Source organism: Macrobrachium rosenbergii, chromosome 3, assembly GCF_040412425.1.
Source record: "Macrobrachium rosenbergii isolate ZJJX-2024 chromosome 3, ASM4041242v1, whole genome shotgun sequence".
Classification (NCBI taxonomy): domain Eukaryota; kingdom Metazoa; phylum Arthropoda; class Malacostraca; order Decapoda; family Palaemonidae; genus Macrobrachium; species Macrobrachium rosenbergii.
The window spans coordinates 90,848,602-90,867,453 of NC_089743.1; the positions used below are offsets into that span (position 1 = coordinate 90,848,602).

Consider the following 18,852-nt stretch of genomic DNA (forward strand, 5'->3'; position numbering starts at 1 on the left):
GCCTCCTTCCTGGTCATGTAAGAGCAAAGGAAGGAGACCAGCCTCTCATGAACTGAACAGAAATGTGAATGACTGTGTTCAATTATCAGACTTCTGGACCTTTCGAATTAATGTGTGCAGAGCAACATTGCTTCGAAAAAGGCTTGGATGAAGCCACAGTGTCAGAGAGAGTAAAACTAGGATTAACCAATGGGTTTCTTTTATCGTCAGTCCCTCTCTCCCCTTGCTAGAGAGAGGGGAGGACTTGCAACTATTAATCTAACTAAGATTATAGACAGGGTGCTCAGTTATGTAGACTCACCTGCACGACCTGCCTTACCAGTAAGTGACAGATGGCAAATCAACTTTCTCTATGAGAGAGGAGAGAAAAAGAGAAAAGGGAGGGAGTCAGTCCCCCCACCCCAACGTTCACTCTTTGCCGCTGAACACCTTAGGCGAGATGCAAACCGTCTGCAATGGGATCTGGGCGAGCTACACTTGTTGAGCAGCCACCACAGGACTTGGGAAAAAGAAGTCCAAAGACCCGTGGGCAACATCCTGAAGGTAGAAAGATATGAGAGTGGACAGCCTACGCCACTTTCTGTCTTAATACCTGAAAAACCGACATGTTCTTCCAGGTTGCAAGGGATGGACCAAAGTCCCTATCCTCGTGAGGTACTCAGAACGAACTCCTGGCCCCTTGTTGGCCCTCAAGAACGCTCGTTCAGTAGCCTTATGAGGCTAGAAAGAAAACGTGTTTGAACACTTCTTTCATAGTCGAAAAAGTACTAAAGAAGAGTCATCAACGCTCAGGCTTGAGATGCCAAGTCCTCTTGAAGACAATACCAAGGTACTCTAACTGGAAACTAGTATCCTGTTCAAATACTACTAACCAGTTTGAAATGGGACTGAGTGACTCGAAAGTCTTGCTACAAGACTCGGGACAAACTCGAGCGTGAGAGAAACTCATCTCTTCGAATGCCATAGTCTGGTTGGAGGCCTTGATCTCAACAGACAAGAAGATTAAATGGGAGACCTCCTTCCCAGGTGAGCTTGCCTATAGTCTTGCGTCACCTATCTGGGACCCTAGCACTGTTTCTATGCAAGAACGTGCCGGGAGTGAGGCCACACTTGAGCACTGGACCCTCACTCTCTCTTGTACGTCGGGCCTGGGTCCATAGACCAGGGACCTTGCTAGTGTCACGGGAGTCTGTGGGACCCTGCCCGGGGAAAAGATTCCCAAGGCCGAAAATGATGACATGGGGGTCATATTGGAGCCCCGTGTACCTCTGGCAACACAGGTATCTAGGAGAACCATGCATCTCTGGTGACATGCGTATCCACAGAATCTGTGCACCCAAAGAACCTGTGACACGAGGTTCCGGGGAACCCCATACAACAGTTGCTACCAATACACGGGGATCCGAGGACCCCCATGTGCTGGTGGAAGGTTCTTTACTGGCCCGGGAAGAGGACTTCCGGGACCAGTGTCAGAGGCAGGGTGTCCATGGAGACCTGTGCCTCTGTTGCTCTCACGGCACGGGGTTCTGAACAGCCCTGTACCATGATTCCCACATCAGTAGACAGGAAGTAGCAACTGAGAGATCTCTTGCCTCTTCCGAGACTTGAAGATTGTTCCGTGGGTTGGGAGATGTTACTACTGTACTGACAACCATGGAAGTGGGACGATTGAATAGTACACTGAAGCTTCTGTTGATTATTATCGCTGGGAGGCTCCAAAGGTTTGGAAATCTTCATAATGTCTGGGGGAGAGGGGCAAATCCTCACCTGACATTGGCAATGAGCTTGACTGCCGTTACTTTCCAAAGCCCCGGGATGTACCTGGGTAATAGCTGTACTGAGTGTGCAGCCGCCCACTCGTATACTTGCATCATCAACCTGTAGAGTTGGAGGGACACTTGTCCCCCACCATTTTTGTTGACAGAAGTTACTCTTGCAGCGAAGGGGTACTGACACTCATCTGCACAGCAGGAAAGTTTACCAAGATCCTGAAACTCTGGAAGAGCTAAGTAAACTGTCCTGAGTTTCAAAAATTGGTGTAGAGATGTTTGCCGTACTGGTTCTGCTCACCTGAAAGAAGCAAGTCTTCCAGGTGAGTGAGTTCTCGATCGGTCGATGTACCTGCGAACAAGGGCATGGCGGGAAGAGGAGTGTGCAGAGACACTCCAACAAAGTTCCTGTCATCTAATCACCAGACTAGTTCCCAATTCCTTCCCTTCCCAAAGAAATGGTAAGGAATAGGGAGTCCCTTGTCAGAGACAAGAATCCTTAATTCATTTTCTTCCTGAAGGAATGGAAAGGAATAGGGAGTCCCCTATTGGAGACAAGAATTTCTGAAATCTCCACTGATGGGAACAAAGGGAAGGCCATTCCTGAAGGCCCAGTTCCCCAAGGGCGACAGGTGAACGAGGACATCTTGTTACTGTTGATCTGTCTATTACTTAGTAACAGGAATTACCGAACTCTTCTCTGAACATGCCGATATGGGATTGAGACTGAAATATCAGCATGACAGGACACTAAGTGTTCTGCTCAAGTGTGAAGGCGTTTCTCAAACTTGCACTAGACTGTCAAGTCCCGCCAAGTAGAGAAGTTGTCTCCTCCTCCCAGAAGAAGACTGATATGTACAGTATTCAGAAATACATATCCTAAAGGGAACTATGTCTGCACCTTACAAAGTGCCCCAGTCTTCTTCAAGGCCGAAGCCTCCTTCAGAGAAGACTGAGTAGGGGACCTCCTCATTACATCTCCAAGTACTCAAACCCTCAAGACATCTCCAAGTGCTCAAACCCTCAAGACAGAAGCACCTGGTCAGGAACCTGGCCTAGAACTTGAAGAAGTACAGGTAGGAGCTGAAGAAGACTAAACAGGGAACCTTCTTCCTGCATCTCTGAGTGCTCGGACCCTCGAGTCCAAAGCACCGGGTTGGGAACCTGACTGAGCACTCGAAGCGGTACAGTACTCGCAGGAAGTGTTGAAACACCTGCATGTTTCAGCACTTTATCTCGCTCTGTGCCTAAACCAGAGCGGGGAGAGGACTCGCCAGTGCTGGTTTGAGGTGCTCGAGATTCCGCAGAATCCCAAGCACTCGGCGTGACTCGACTCTGTTGAGCACCCAACATTCCTGAATCTCGTACTGAATGATCAATGGGAGTGGTCTCCTCTCAAGTGTCCAGAGAAACTCAGGAATGGACAAGCACAGGACCAGTCTTAGAAGCGGACTTCTTCAAACTGGTTTCGAGTGCGTATGCCTTGGGAGGCTGCACACTCTAAGCTCCCTAGGCGCAAGACCCCGGTGGGGTATGCAAATCGATCCCCGAGCCCTAGGGCCAGGAAGAGCCAACAAGAGATCCCACTGATTTCTCTGTGGATAGGGACAGGCCCTTAGAAGTCCCATGACAGGTCTTCTTAGGAGAAGGAGAAGAGGAGGAGGCAGCAGATGACGAGGTTGAAGACAAAGATGAAGGCAATGGCGACAACACCTTACGACCCCTCTTCTTCGATTTCTTCTTCAACATCATCTTCAGGATGGCAGTCAGTTTATCCCATCCAGAAGGGAGCAGTAGGAACCACAGGAGCAGCCGGGGCAGCAGGAACAGCTGGAGCAGCTACTCGAGTGTCTGAGGAAACTCGAGCAGAAGGACATACCAGTCCATGGAGGTAACCCCACGATACTAGTGAGGGTAACTTGGGGTTTCAAGAAACACAATCGCAGGCTGGCCAGAGCCGAGCACTCGAGACTCGCACACCTGGAGCTCCCAAGTCATGAGTGAATCACTCGCCAGTTGCTCCCTCTCCTCGAGTGAGTAAAGAAACTCGGGCAGAAGGGTATACCAGTACGTGGAGGTAACTCCCTGAATCTGGTGAAGGTAACTCGAGGTTTTGAAGAAACCCAAGTACCCGGAGTGACACGATTCTCCTAAGATGATTGCGCAATCAAGCTTCTGAGTTGCTTACAGGACGACCCAAGTGTCTGAAGAAACACAGGCAGAGGTACATATTAGTCCAAGAAAAATTTCCTGGAGCCAGTATGAGTGACACGGGTTACCTCTTCAACTTGTCGTATCTGAGAAGACCCGCACACCTGGTGCTCCCTTGTTGCAGGGTCTCGGGGAGACCCGCGACACAGTTCCCGAGTCCAAAGACATGGGAGGGCACAAAGATGACAATGAGGAATCGATTCCCTCTTCAACTTCTACTGCAAAGCTACTGCTGCCCTGGGACCCTTACATCATCTCCGAGTTGAGCTATAGGTTCGGTGAGAACCCATGCAACAGCTGCTTCATTCCCGTAGCATCAGAAAAAGAGCAATCGGAAACATACAGGGCAATATTGGAAGTACTGCCAGCGAGAGAACCCTTACTCCCAGGACTGAGCTCTACATCTGAAAATACTAAACGTTACATATGTCAAAGAATTTTTAGCAAAATAAACTTTCGCAATGCAAAGAAATAAAATTCTCCCTGAGAGAATAAAATTCTCACCGAGAGAACGTACATCAAGAGCTAAACACGTAGGCGAGGTAAAAAAAACTAGTTTAAAGCCCACTGCCTTAGCAACATTAAAACCAGTGTGACACATCATCGGCTAATAAAAGTCGTAGGGTTACAAATATGAGCATGAATCACTATATTGGAATACTGAAAGCATAAACTCAAGAGAAAAACAAGGAGTTGTATTTGCGTATATTTTAACACATTATAACCATATATCAACAATATGAACAAAGTTAAAAAAATGTAAACAATGTCAATCGGCAGAGAGGAAGAAGCACACATCCTTCCTCACCAATGTCCAAAAGCAGAGTGAGTGTATACCGACTGGGTGGACGGGACTCCCACCACTATTTGGTAGTTAACTACGTACTTCATCACCGTGTTTAAAGTTAAAGGGCCGTGGTCCAGCTGCGCTGAAGTAAATTCCTATTGTAAAGGACTGAAGGTTTGTATATCGTGTAGGAACAAACCAGTTTTCATAAGCCTTAATGCCAAAGCAAGCCAAGAATGAGCCTGACATCCATTAATGAACTTAAATGAGCCTGAACTTTTTCAATACAAATACAGTAATCATCAACCTGAAGTGCTATCAACTTTTGAAAATAATGTAGGTCACAAAAAGATAACTCATAAATACTGTCTTCTCATAACTTACAATACAGGCAGGCCCCCGTTATCGGTGGCCTCAGTTATCGGTGGCCTCGGTTATCGGCGATCCGGTTTTACGGCACTTGTCTAGCGATGACAACTGAATTTTCGGCAACGCTAACTGGATTTTCAGTGCCAATAAGTGCCGGTAACCAAAGATCGGTGCTGATACCCACCTAACAGAGGTGCTGGTCCCCACTTATTCATCGATTTCCGGTTATCGGTGATTTTCAGTTATCATCACACCATCGGCAACGAAACCCCCACCAGTAACCGGGGACTGCCTGTACATGCAAACACAAAAAATCCACCCTTATGTACAAAAATATTGAGACAGGTTGACAAAATGCTTCCTGATCAAGTAAGCAACATTTCCTTGACTTTAGTGCAACTATAACAAGAGGTGCATGCAGTCGAAATGCAAGCCATTCTTTCATAACTGTACTCCCTTTTATATACTGTAACAACATTTATACTAATGGTTTACATTAATGGATCAGTAGCATTTTCATATATTTCATCAGTAACTAACTCATCAACTATAATCAGTTCATTTATAAAATTTAAATATGGTACACCCTTTTCATCACAGTTAGCATCAGAATCCATCTCCTGTTCTTCCTTGAAGTTACCTCGTTCTGTACACGGGCCCCCTGAGGATTCTTGTTTTTCAATATCCACCTCTTTAACATAAAACTCCCTTGAGACCTCTACGTCTGGATACTCTTGCTTTAGAGTAACACTCTCAGCTTCTTTTTCTTGCTCACACAGCAGCTTTTTATTCCGGGTCCATTTATCACTTTCTACTGTACGCAAGGTATTTTCTTCAGGGTTTGCTCTCATTTCAAGTTTAAGATTATCTTTAAGAGAATCATGTTCTTCAGGTTTTGAACACTTTTTGCCTAAGCTTAAGGTTGGAATGCCATTTTCCATTCCATTAAAATGTAAGTTGGACTCTGTATTGTAATCATGGTTTCTTAATATGCTAACTACATTACATGAACCTAAGAGAGAATCTTGAGGATTCTCTTTCTTTCTTTTCAAAGCATTGTTCTGTCTACACAATCCTTTAATGCTCAGTGTAGTCTTGTGCTTGGGTGGATGGCTAGATATTCCGGCATTCACATTATCTTTCTTACAAGAATGGTTTCTCATGTGCTTTGCAAGTTCTTTACGATACAGGAAAGCCTTTTCACAAACCTTGCAAATGTGTGTTTTTGTTGCAGAATGCCTCATCATATGCTTTTTGAGTTTACAGTCATAAGGGAAAGTTTTGTTGCAAACAGGACACGAGTATTTCTTTGCTAAAGTGTGAACCTTCATGTGACTCTTAAAATTCAACAAATGCCTGATGTTCTTTTTACATTTGCGGCACATGTAAGGTCGTTCCTTGTTGCCGGTTATAATTAAATCTTCTTCAAGCAAATTTAGGAAAGACTCCGATGACACATGGTGAGTGGCATTTTCTGATTTTTCAGGCGGATTCTTTGACTTCCGAATATCAAAAGACAAAATATCTATGTCATTTGTCTCTTCACTCTCTTTATGTAATTTTCCCTCAGAGCTGCCAGTGATTGCAGTTTCTTTGTAATCATTATCTTTTCTGTCATCAGTGACGTCTATCTCTTCGATTTCATCATCCACCTTTTCCTCAGAATTCTCAGTGATGTATGTTTGCTTAAAGCCATCACATAACTCTCCTTCAGTATTTGATGACATGTGACTTTTGATGTGATGCTGAAACAAATTATATTTATAAAATACCAATCCACAAGTACTGCAAGAATACATTAGTTTATAATGAATCTTTTTCTTCTGAGCCTTTAGATTTTTCACTTTATGCACATGTATACTGTAGTGGACTTTATAACACTAATAGCCACAAGTATTCCTAAGCTGCAGAAGTTATTCACTACTATTAGAGGTAAACTGACACTTATCACATTTTACATCATATCCATTTTCATGTTTTTTGATGACCTACCCTCTATCATTCAAGTGCTTCTAAGTTGTCACTACTTTGTGTCTATATTCTGAACCTTCCCTAAAAAGCATTATATTACCACAAGCCATTAGGTGTCTACAGCACAAGTAACTGAATTTGAATCTTGCAGTTAAAATCCATAACCCAGTTCAAACTATGACCATGCAATATATAGTTATTCAAGTCGAAAATGCTTTCTGAGAATGAGGAATGACAGTAAAAGATTTTTAAATGGTTGACAAAGCCGTAATATTTCCTTGCAAGTAGTTACTCCATATCAATTTTCTACTTTATGAATGATGTCCCAAAGAAAACATAAACTCTGTGCTATTTATTAGTACAAGAGTATAAGATACTCTACATATTTGTGTTCTAATATAACAAAGTTAAAGCTAGGATATAAAATTACATGTGTATTATGCAGCACCGAACAGTATTTCAAAAGCTCTAATCTTTGGACAAAAAGGGAAAAATATTTCACAATCACTTCTAAACTTAAGATTTGGTACGTATATCATTCTTTGTCGTTTCAGTGAGGTTCAATTTAGGAAATTCATCCATAGCAAAAGGCCTTAACTTACTCAAATAAGCTAACGCAATATTCTAAAATAAATACATCATGATAAATATGCAGATCATTAAAGCTTGCTGACTGATTATAAAAACAGTAACATGATGGCACCTAGATGGCTGTCTGATTCCTTTTGGCACAAAAGCTTCAACAATGAGAAAACTAAGCTGCCCATACCATTATTTCCATCTCACTACAAACTGGAGCACTTAATCCATTTCTAACCTGAAATAAAGAACAGACAGTTATTGTAAATAGTGGAACTTAATATTAACAAATAAAATTCGATGATACTCAAATGACTGTACTGTATTTGTTCTTTCATGATATTCATCATAACGGTAGCAATCAAAATAGGACGAATAAAACAGTAAAATGTTATACGGTTCGAAGAATCTATCAGTAAAAACCTTGGCAAAATTCATTATTTTGAACAATCGAGAATTTCTTATTCCTGAAACATCAGTTTTACTATTATCATCATTGTTATTAAGATTTTCTTATGATAAAATCAATTTTTAGGTACTTACCCTCTATCATTGGCTTTATCTGCGGCTACCTGTGCCAAGTAGCCGCAGATAAAGCTACTGATAGAGGGTAAGTTTCACCTCAAAATTTATTATTATTATTATTATTACTTATTAAATTTCTACCTTACACTGAGATTGAGCTCAGGACTTCTAAGTAAGAGATAAGGATGCTTCCAACCCTGCAACACTGACAATACTAGAAGTTTGAACCTAAATACCTAATCAGTACCTAAGGAGTTGCCTAGTCTGGCTAACACCATACACTTAACAACCAACAAGTGACCAAGTAAAACTTCCCATTAATATTATCCAACTGAATGAATACGATGGAAACCAAACATACACACACCCACACACTACAAAAGCATTGGTGCATCCTTCTTGAGGAACTGTGGTTTGGGGTTGGTAGCTTTGTGGGGGAGTGGGAATTCTAATTAACAATGAAAGCATATACCATGCAAAGGGCCCAAGTTAACAAAGGTGAATGCCTGTGGGACCATTGCCAGCCTAAAGCACCGGCAGATAATCCCATTGCAGACACAGCTGAGGTACTTCCTGGGTCCTCTCCCTCAAGAGATGAAGGTGCACCAGTTTTCTAGTGCCCACTCACAGGGCAAAGGCACACGATCAGTAACGCTGAGCAAAGGATAAACAGTGCGTGGAACAGGATTCCAAGTAATAACCATCCAACCCATGGAGCTCCCTTTATTCAGTTAATGCCAAACTAGTAATGGCCAAAGGAGAATGGGCACAAGCGCTATCATGCAAATGTAACTCTGGAGCCTGTGGTGAATCACGAATAAACCAACATGCAGTATGGTCATCCCACTAACTGAGGGTACCATACAGTGATGATCCATCACACATGAACCCCCTGTGTGTGTGCATGTACGATCTGGAAACTGTCCATACACTGAGCCTCTACCATGTAATTTGGGTGAAACACGGGAGGAGGAAGAGTCACGAGCAGTCCTCACGTCCAAGAAAGCTCCGAGCACACTCAGAGACCCATGTCAACCCTACCTATGGTGGGCAGAACACCAAGGGGTGATCGCACACCATCACCTCTCCAAGCCAGGGCAGGGCACTTTCTATTAGTCTTAAAAGACTTCTTATGAGAGGTCTTCTTGGACTTCTTTTTCCTTCCGGAGGAAGATGAAGAAGGAGGATAAGGAAGAGCTCAACAACAAGGGGGAGAAGGTATAACATTTGCACTTTCTTTCAGTGCACCTAGCTCAAGGAGAGGTCTGTTGCTGATGTTGAAGGCAGTGTGGTTGATATTCCTGGGGCATCTCCCACCAGAGAAGGGATAGCACCTGCTCCGAAACACCACTAGCAAGCAGCAACCACAGCTGTTGGAGCAACTGCCTCATCACCTAAGTGAACCTTGTGGTACAATCCATCAACGAGAAGAGTTTGACAATATGGGTAGTTGTTACTTCCCCGGGATCACTGCACACACAAACAGCCAAACAATCTCCATCCCGACTCTGCTGAAGGGGTTCTGCATGGAACAATGATTACACTTTTTGTTCAGCAGCCACCCCAAGTCCTAAGGAAAGAGCATCCAGAAACTTGTGGGTGACACCCTTGAGGTAAGAGGAGGTAAAGGTGCTCTAGCAGTGCCAAACACCTTTCCTCAATAACTGTGACACCAAGAAGTTCTTGAACACCCAAGACTGCAATGCCCCTTGCTTTTATTTCTAGAGCCCTTGCCCAATGACTCTCTTTTGCCTGCTGAATGACCTCCCAAACCCAAACCAATATGGTGTTCTGGGGTACTTTCCTCTTGTTCCTACAAGTATTGATGAACAATCAGTGACACTCCGGCCTAAGATGTCAAGTCCTATGATGGTGGTAAACCATACGTCTCACTGAACACATCAACATCTTATAACAATTATCATCTGCAGGACTGAAGGGAACCAAGAATTCTCGAATCTCTTGTCAAGGACTGACAGTTATGAGTTTTTGCCACGAAAAAGGTAAAGATAGCAGGAGGATAGTCTTGAGAGTGACATCCCAGTCCAAAGCCCAACTTAGGCATCTGGATGAGGCTACAGAGCACTAGCATCATATACCCCTCCCAAGGTCTGGGTTCATGGAGTGGGCAAGACTGCTAAGATTGCCTTAAGAGCATGGAAACCTCTACCAAGGCAGTGAGGTCCATACCATTCGGCCTGACTACCTGAGAAAAGGCTCAGCAATGCGGAGTGGATGAGGTGGAATTATGTAAGACGGAGGTTTGCATATAAGACTTACTCCTTAGGAGGGAGGATAGTCTTCCAACTGACTGGAAAGTTGAATCTCAACCTGGACATGCTATGTTCCTAGTCATAATAATGAGCAGAGACCAATGACTCCTTAAACTTCCTATATGGTATAGCATACTAACACAAGTTTGATAAGGCCCTGAACCAGAGTGAGATGTATCTGCACTCTCACTCTATGAAAACATTGGAGAACCACCCCGAGTACACTCCATCAATGGGATGGTCTGATAAAGGAACAATGATTGCTTCCCAGTGATCATTAAACTCACAAATAAGCCCAACACCTCTTGAAAAAACTGTTCCAACTCATCCTAAAGGGGTTCTAGGAGAAGGCCCTCATGTCCAAATGGATTCCCAAAAGTATGATGAGTGCTCTCTGGACCATAGGTATGAATGATTGGCTCAGGTGGTACCAATTGCTGAATCATGAACTGGGGCTGACTTGTAACTCAACCAGCTTGAAACCAAATTAGTAAAGGCTAAGCATACAACACACATGCATATCAGGAGTCTTAGATGAACCATGAACACTCAAAGTGCCTACACGATATCCCAGCAGTATCGTAAAGTTGTGACCTGTTGGTAATGCTTAGAATCCCGGGATTGTGCATGCAACCGAGAAGGTAGAATCACCTCTTCTCTATGTACCTATGTACCTCAGCAGAACTGCAAACAGGGAAAGGGTCCAAGGCAGTCCCTAGGAGAGTGCCTTCGCCTTGGCGCAGTGCTGTCCTGAGGAGAGCGTAGCAGTTCACACAAGCCGAGCTGGGCGCTCGACTTTACTGAGCCAGGGCGATCATGCGAACATAAGCAAGGATTGGGTGGAGTCGAATGCGCGGCTGGCTGATGAGAACTTGCGCTGTCCTCTTGACGGGCCCCAGTCTTCTTCGTGGCTGGAACCTTGCAAGAAAACTGTACAGGGGACCTCCTCTCTGTCTCGCTGGATGCTCGGACTCTATCAAGACCGAAGCACCTACCTGGGAACCTGGCTTGGCACTGGAGGCAGTGCCAGCAGGCGGAGCCAAGACACCTAAATGTCTTGGCTCCACTCGTCCTGCGCCCAAATCGGTACGGAGAGTGGACCCTCAGGTACTGGCTCAGGATACCTGAGTCTCCTTAGAGGCCTGGGTATTCAGAGCTGCTCGTGAACAAGCGCCTGACACAGTGCCAGCCTTCAAAGCCGACTTCTTAGGCACGGCAATGGGTGTGAAGACCGAGGTTTGCACGCCCACAGGAAGAGGCAACGAGACATCCCACTGCTTCCCCTGTGGAAGGAGGCAGTCCCTTAGAAGTCCCAGAACGGGATTTCTTTGGGGAGAGAGGTGGCCTTCTTCTTCTTCGACCGATGAGCCTCGGGAGAAGAAGGGGAGGAGGTAGCAGATGATGACAATGACGAAGATGAAGACGATGAAGACGGAGACGACACCTTCCTAGACCTGTTCTTTGACTTCGTCTTCGTCAACTTCTTCAGGATGGCGGTCAAGTCCCCCATCCAGGAGGGAGCAGCAGATGTCACAGGAGTAGCCAGGGTGGCCAGGGTAGCGGGAGCAACCTGGGCAGCAGATTCATCAACAGTGGAGGCAGTGGCAGCCCGGGGCCAGGAAAGCCAGGAGCAGCGACTGGGGCGACCGGAACAGGCTAGGCAGTTGGAGGAGCCAGGATAGGCCGAGAGCCAAGTAAGACAGGAGCCACGATCGGGATAGCCAGGGCAGGTAGAGCAGCCAGGATAGCCCGGGAACCAGCAAAGCCAGGAACAGCAGGAGCAGGAATCATAAGATGAGACACAGAAGAAGTCACCATCATGGAGGGTCCTGGCTGGGACAGCTGGGCTCAGAGAAACCAGGAGGCAGAGGCACTGCGTGCTGGGATGCCAGCATGGCAGTCACCTGGAGGCAAGACAGTCACCAGCATCTTGGCAAAAGCTGTCATAGTCACAGTGCTAGTGGTAGCAGTAGCCATAGCGTGGGTTAAGACCAGAGTGCCAGTCTAATGGGCAAGGAGACCCTCCAATGATGGGACTCCAGGGAGACCCAGGTGGAGCCAGGCAGAAGTCAGGTCCGTAGCCTGCCACCCGAGAGAGGCCTCTACTGCCAAACCTAAAGAAAAAGTTGGGTCAATGGAGGGAGTCTCTACTCGCTCCAGGGGCGGGGGTAATTTCCCCCGGAAGCAAGGAGAGGCCCCTGAGAAGAGGTTGTCCTGATCGTTCACCACCCCCATCATTCTACGCCCAACAAAGCGAGCAAAGAAGACGTAGTGGAGTCCTCTCCCAAAGCAGAGGCAGCCAGAAGGGGAAGTTTGCTACGAGAAATGATCCCAAAGGGTTAGTCACCAGGGGAGTCATCAGGGGCATATAACCCTCAGAAGACGCCTTGGAAGGCTTCCTCCGGTACTGTTTCCTCCTCTCAAACTTCACCCACTGCTCAGCCGACCAGGGGCAACACTCGGCACAAGTAGATAACTGTGAACACACGCCCCCTGCAAGAGGACAAAGGGTGTGCGGGTCCACATCAACATTAGACCTAATGCTACAGCACTTCTTCCCGCCAACCCCAGGACACACACGCTGGGAGAAGGCGTGCTTACAAGCTTTATTTCCTTCATGGGATTGCATATTGAGAACAAACACACAAAGCAACCACTGGCAAGGAAAAAGAAAAGATCCCAACGGGAAAGCAGAGAGTGAGAAACACATCTACGTCACAAGATGGCCAAAAGCAAATTGGAATGTTTACCTCCGGGAAGGCAGGACTCCCACCTACCGGACGGTAGTTGACTGCCCAACCACCTTGTTCAAAAGTTCAACGGCCGTTTCCAGCTTCGCTGAAAATAATGCCTAATGTAAAGGACCGATGGTTTATATATCGTGTCCGAACAACTAATGTTTATCACAATAAAAAATAAAATATATGTAAATAATTGATGATTACTTCTAAGTTTCAATTTTGCATAATGCACTTAGGGACATTTGATCCCCCTGGGGCTAGTACTAAACACAATGAAATACATTTGACCCCCCAACTAAACATGGCGAAATACATTTGACCCTCCCCAGGGGCTGGTACTAAACACGACAAAATACATCTGACCCCCCAAGGGCTAGACCTAAACACAACAAAATGCAGTAATTCTAAGCCGGCTGTCCACGGTGAGCTAGACTATGGCAATTGACGTTTTCCTATGTTATTTTACTTGCTTTACAGGAATTTATAGTAATATTTTGTCGGCCCGCTGTAACTAAACTGCAATTGACCTTTGAAGACTACACTACCGACAGTGTAGATCTAAGCCGGCATTCCGCGGCGAGCCCCCCACTGCCTCCATAGCTAAAACGGCAAAATTGTAACCAGTAAACACCCCTAAAAATATCAACCTAATGTACCGTAGGGGTGATTACTGGTTACAATTTTGCCGTACCAGCTATGGAGGGGGGTAGTGGGCTCGCCACGGAATGCTGGCTTAGACCTACCCTGCGTTAGGTAATTCGAGTCGTGTAGTTTTCAAAGGTCAATACAGTTTAGTTACAGCCGGCCGACAAAATATTACTTTAAATTCTTGTAAAGCAAGTAAAATGACATAGAAAAACGTCAACTGCCATAGTCTAGCTCAGCGCGGACAGCTGGCTTAGAATTACCCAAATGCATTTGACCCCCCAGGGGCTAGTACTAAACACAACAAAATACATTTTACCCCCAGGGCCTAGTACTAAACATAATGGAATACATTTGATACCCCAGGGGCTAGTACTAAACACAACGAAATACACTTCACCTCCCAGGGGCTAGTACTAAACACGGCAAAAGTGTAGCCCTCACGTGGCACTGGAGTTCGCACCAGAAACGAAATTTTACCGAGATGCTTTTGGCTAAAACCTCCAGAGGCTAAAACACATCCGAAAATAAACTGGATAAATAACCCAAACAAAACCACTGAACTGTAAAACCGATTCACTTAAAATCTCGAGTGAGAAAAAGATTACCCTCGACCACCACCTCCTATAAACTACCCCTATTTATCTAGATTATTAATCATAAGTATTTTCCAAGTAGAGGCAAAGAGTCTTCGACTATTTATCTAGATTATCAATCATTTATATTTTCCAAATAGATGCAAAGAGTCTTCGACTATTTATCTGGATTATTAATAATTTATAAATATTATTTTCTAAGTAGCGGCAAAGAGTCTTCGAAATGTTAAAACTATCTTATAAAAGCGTCATCAAAAATACATTTAAATGCCGGTTTCTAGAAGAGTGAATCATGCAAGTCTAGAAAACATCTTCGAAATGGACACAATTCAATTTCTGACAGTTCCGTTAACAGTCATGGTACCCTGTCAGTGTTCAAGGCAGCCTTCATCTTCATACGGAAATATACGTCAAGGTCATTTACCAGGTCTTTTGTGCCGTTCCTGTCTTAGTTCCTACTATTAGCGTAGGAGGAGAGATGTAAACGTTCGAAGACGCATCACTGTCTGACAGACGCAACCTGAACGTAAACAAAGCAGGATGCGTTCAATACCAAAGATTTTAATAGTGGCATCTCTCTCTCTAAAGTCAATAATAATAATAATAAGCTTTATTTCGGCTCAGGGTCATATACATGGAATATACAAATACAATACGCACAATCTAGATACATAAGGTGACAAGATAAAAATAATTATCGACAGTATCCACAAAACTTCTCGGATTGAGAATTTTGCCAGTTACGTTTTTTAGTTATATTTCTATTCACAGTCAATGTGGTAAAAGTTATTAAGAGAGGTCATTCGAGAGAAGTATAAGATAAATGTGAAGAAGAAGGCCGCATAATGATATCCTTTATTAATATAATAATAATTTTTGGCTAAACAGTATAGAAAAAGGTGTAGGCCTGTGTAATGAAGCGCACGTGAGATAATCTGAGAAAATTACAGAGATAATAAGAAACCTGTCGTCTTTTATTTATGTTTTCACGTTAATCCCTGAGTGGATGGTACTAAACATCAGGATTAATAGAGTATTAATCCTGCTAAACATGGTGGAAGCTCCACGGGACGCTGTCTGTATACCAGCCCCTCTGGATTAAAATAAAAATATAGATAATATACGATGAATCTATCATGGTCTCGGTAAACTTCTCAGTTTATCTCGCCCTAAACAGTCGCTTTCGCGCGGTTAGGACGTGCCTGTGAAGTGCTCTGTGTAAAAGTGCCTGACTTGCGCGACGTTCAAAGTGAATAGAAGAAGAGGAAGGAAAAGGAGAAAATAAATACTTGTAGAAATTAAATCAAGTGAAGGGAAGATCAGACTATCATGCAAACATTATCTCATAATTATCGAAGTGGGTAAAGATGGAACACTAAGTAAAATACTGGAGAAGGATGAGTCAACCCAAATCGAGAGTCAGCAACCTGCGGACATTGCTCTGGGGAAGTTGATGATGAGGGAACTTGCTGTGAATTGTGTGATGCACGGTTCCACTGTGAATGTTCAGGTATCGAGGTTAGATACACCCCCACACTTCGGAGTGACAACATATTATACATCTGTAATAACTGCAAGAGGCCTGAACAAAGAACACACGCAAACTCATTGAAGAGAGCACAGTAGCAAATGAAAAGAGACAAATTATGAGTAAAATAACGGCGCCAGTTGAACGGGTTACAACAACAAGAGATGGACACTTATTTGTAAGATTTCCAGACAGGAAAAACTTAGAAAAGGCAAAAATGGAGATTCAGGAAATCAGCAATAGGCTATATTAGTAAATGAGAAGGGTAACCTTAAACCAAAAATAAAAGTAGTAAGAAAAATCCATGGATAGGTAACCTCATTTCTGAAAATGACGACCTGAAAATTGTAAAAGGAAATGATAGCTAAATATGACAAATATAAACACTATATATCATCAAATTCACACCACAAATACGAAAGGCTATCTATGACAGAGGTGACAAATTGTGTATACTGTATAGTCGTTGCAAAGTATACGACTGTTGCATGCCCTATCAATGCTATAAATGTCAGGAATTTGGTCATAGAGCAACAAATGCAGAAATGACCAAGCTTTCCCTAGATGTGGTGAAAATCACAAATCAAATGAATGTGCTAACAGCATCTTCAAGTGTAGGCCTAAACATTGTGTAAAGAAAGGCCATAGTGATACTAAACATAAAACATATGATGGATATATGTGCACAGTATATGAAGAATATGTGTTACAGGTGAAAAATAATACGGACCATGGCTTTGACCAATAATCTTCTATGCAATTTAATAAACATACAGTCCGTAGGAAATAAAACTAACACAATTAAAAAATCTTATAAATTATCACAATCTAGATATATGCATGCTAACGGAGACTTGGCTAAGCAATAATGCAAGTGATTATTCTAAAATAAACGAAACGACGCCAGGGTCTCACAACTTTTACCATGTGCAGGGAGAAAAACACGGTGGTGGAGTGGGAATCTTTGTAAAAAAATGTACAAAGTATCTATAATGAACCAAAATGTGTTCAGTACATTTGAACACACCAACACCAAAATTACGCACATAAACAAACACATACAAATCATAACAATTTATAAACCACCTAGCACAAGTAAGAGATCGTTCCTGGATGAATTCAGAGACTTCCTCGACTTGTTAGCCGATAACAAAATTATACAGATTTGTGGTGGCTTCAACCTACATCTGGATGACAACGATGACAAATATGTCAAAGGAATTTATAGAGTTACTTGAAAGCAACGACCTCGTACATGTTGTGGAAAAACTGACATCATTACTGAACCATACCATTGACCTAGTGATGCAAAACAAAAACAACGAGACTGTGAGTGACATACAAGCTGAGCCTGAATGCGTGACATCTCCAGTACATAAACTAGTTACATTTAGTATAAATATCTGGAATGTCTATCCACTGAAAAAAAAAACTATCACTTGCAGAAACAAAACAACCTTTAAAGCAGATGAATTTTTTGTTGAGATCATAAAGAAAATAAGAGAAGCAAGTCAGGAGTGCAGGCGTAATTTGAGGAATACCTTGACAGGCGACCAAATATGTGTAAGCTGTTTTGCATTCTATAGCAAATGTATATTGGCGTCAAGCTACAAAGATAAATGTCCAGAAGTAACAGAGCAAATAATAGTTAAAGAAAATGCCAAATGGTTTATCAGTGAATTGTGTGAAGCTAAGAAAAAGAAAAGAAAAATGGAAGATCGAAAGAATCAAGAAGTAGTGATAATTGGTCACTGTATAAAACAGCTAGAAATCATTACAACGACTTGATTATGAAAACCAAGAAAATATATTACAATAAAATGTTTGGTGTAGAGAAAAATTCCCAAAAAATCCATAACAATTTAGCCGGAATATTGGGGCTCAAGAAAGAAAAGGTTCTACCTGATGTAACCAGTGACTACAAAAACCTGGCCAATAACTTTGTGAACTACTTTGAAGACAAAATTGAAAGAATCTGTCATAGTTTAGATAAGGAGATCCCTCCTGAACTCCCGGTGATCGCAATTAGAAATAGCAAATTCAGTAAGTTTAAAGAACTGGACATGAAAGACTTTGAAAAAACGATGAGAAAAGTAAAAAACACCTGTTGTGAAAATGACCCGTTTCCCATAAGTGGTATAAAAGAGTCAAAAAGCTTTGATCAGTTGCGGGAGCTTTAGTTTGATATTGTCAACATGAGTGAAAAGCTTGCTTGTATAAAGCCTCCTATAAAGGAAAAGGTGATAAAGAAACTCTAAGCTTCTATAGACCAAAATCGAACCTATCGTACTTATCCAAACTTATAGAAACGTAAGTTCACAAATAAACATGGAAACACTTGAGACAACTCATAATTATACCTGATGATCATCGTGCCTTCTCATTGACATCTAGTAGGGAGTTTTTTTCACGAGGAAATCCGCTTCTTACATCAGTATTTTACAAGTAATTATTTTCCCACCACACTTTTTCACAGGTATGCTTTTAAAATTCTTAATAACGTTTTTATTCCAAAAGTCTCCTTACCTAATGTGCCTAAGCCTCCGTTTTATGCAGCAATTGTACCTTTGATCCGTGACCAAAATTTCTATGATGCATTAAGACAAACTCATATTTAATTATATACCAGCTATTAAATTTAATGTCATCCCGACAAATCCACTCACTTTGGGTAGTTTGTTTAAATTCAAAGATAAACTTGACCCTTTGATGACCTCATGTGTTGTGTACAAGTTCAATTGCCCTAGATGTAGTCTAGGGATCTGCGTGGGATCCACACAGAGGTTACTAAGAGTCGGAATTGATTGCAAACTTGCTAATCCTGAATTTTCCAACATCAGGCAACACGCCAATAAATG

The 18,852-nt window shown here is 43.1% G+C and overlaps 1 protein-coding gene across 3 annotated transcripts; it reads right to left on the reverse strand.

Moving 5' to 3' along the window:
* Positions 1 to 4,936: 4,936 nt before the first annotated feature.
* On the reverse strand, positions 4,937 to 15,005 carry LOC136827710 (oocyte zinc finger protein XlCOF28-like). 3 transcript variants are annotated; one of them, XM_067085180.1, is made up of 3 exons: positions 14,891 to 15,005; positions 7,877 to 7,924; positions 4,937 to 6,881 (listed from the first exon to the last, which is right to left on the reverse strand). In XM_067085180.1, exons 2-3 carry the CDS (start codon positions 7,886 to 7,888, stop codon positions 5,628 to 5,630), a joined length of 1,266 nt encoding a protein of 421 aa, XP_066941281.1. In that variant the 5' UTR covers positions 7,889 to 7,924; positions 14,891 to 15,005; the 3' UTR covers positions 4,937 to 5,627. The 3 variants fall into 3 exon arrangements, with proteins under 3 accessions (XP_066941281.1, XP_066941277.1, XP_066941285.1); XM_067085176.1 differs by having other exon boundaries at positions 14,831 to 14,994; XM_067085184.1 differs by lacking the exon at positions 14,891 to 15,005 and adding an exon at positions 14,271 to 14,513.
* Between the last annotated feature and the right edge of the window lie 3,847 nt (positions 15,006 to 18,852).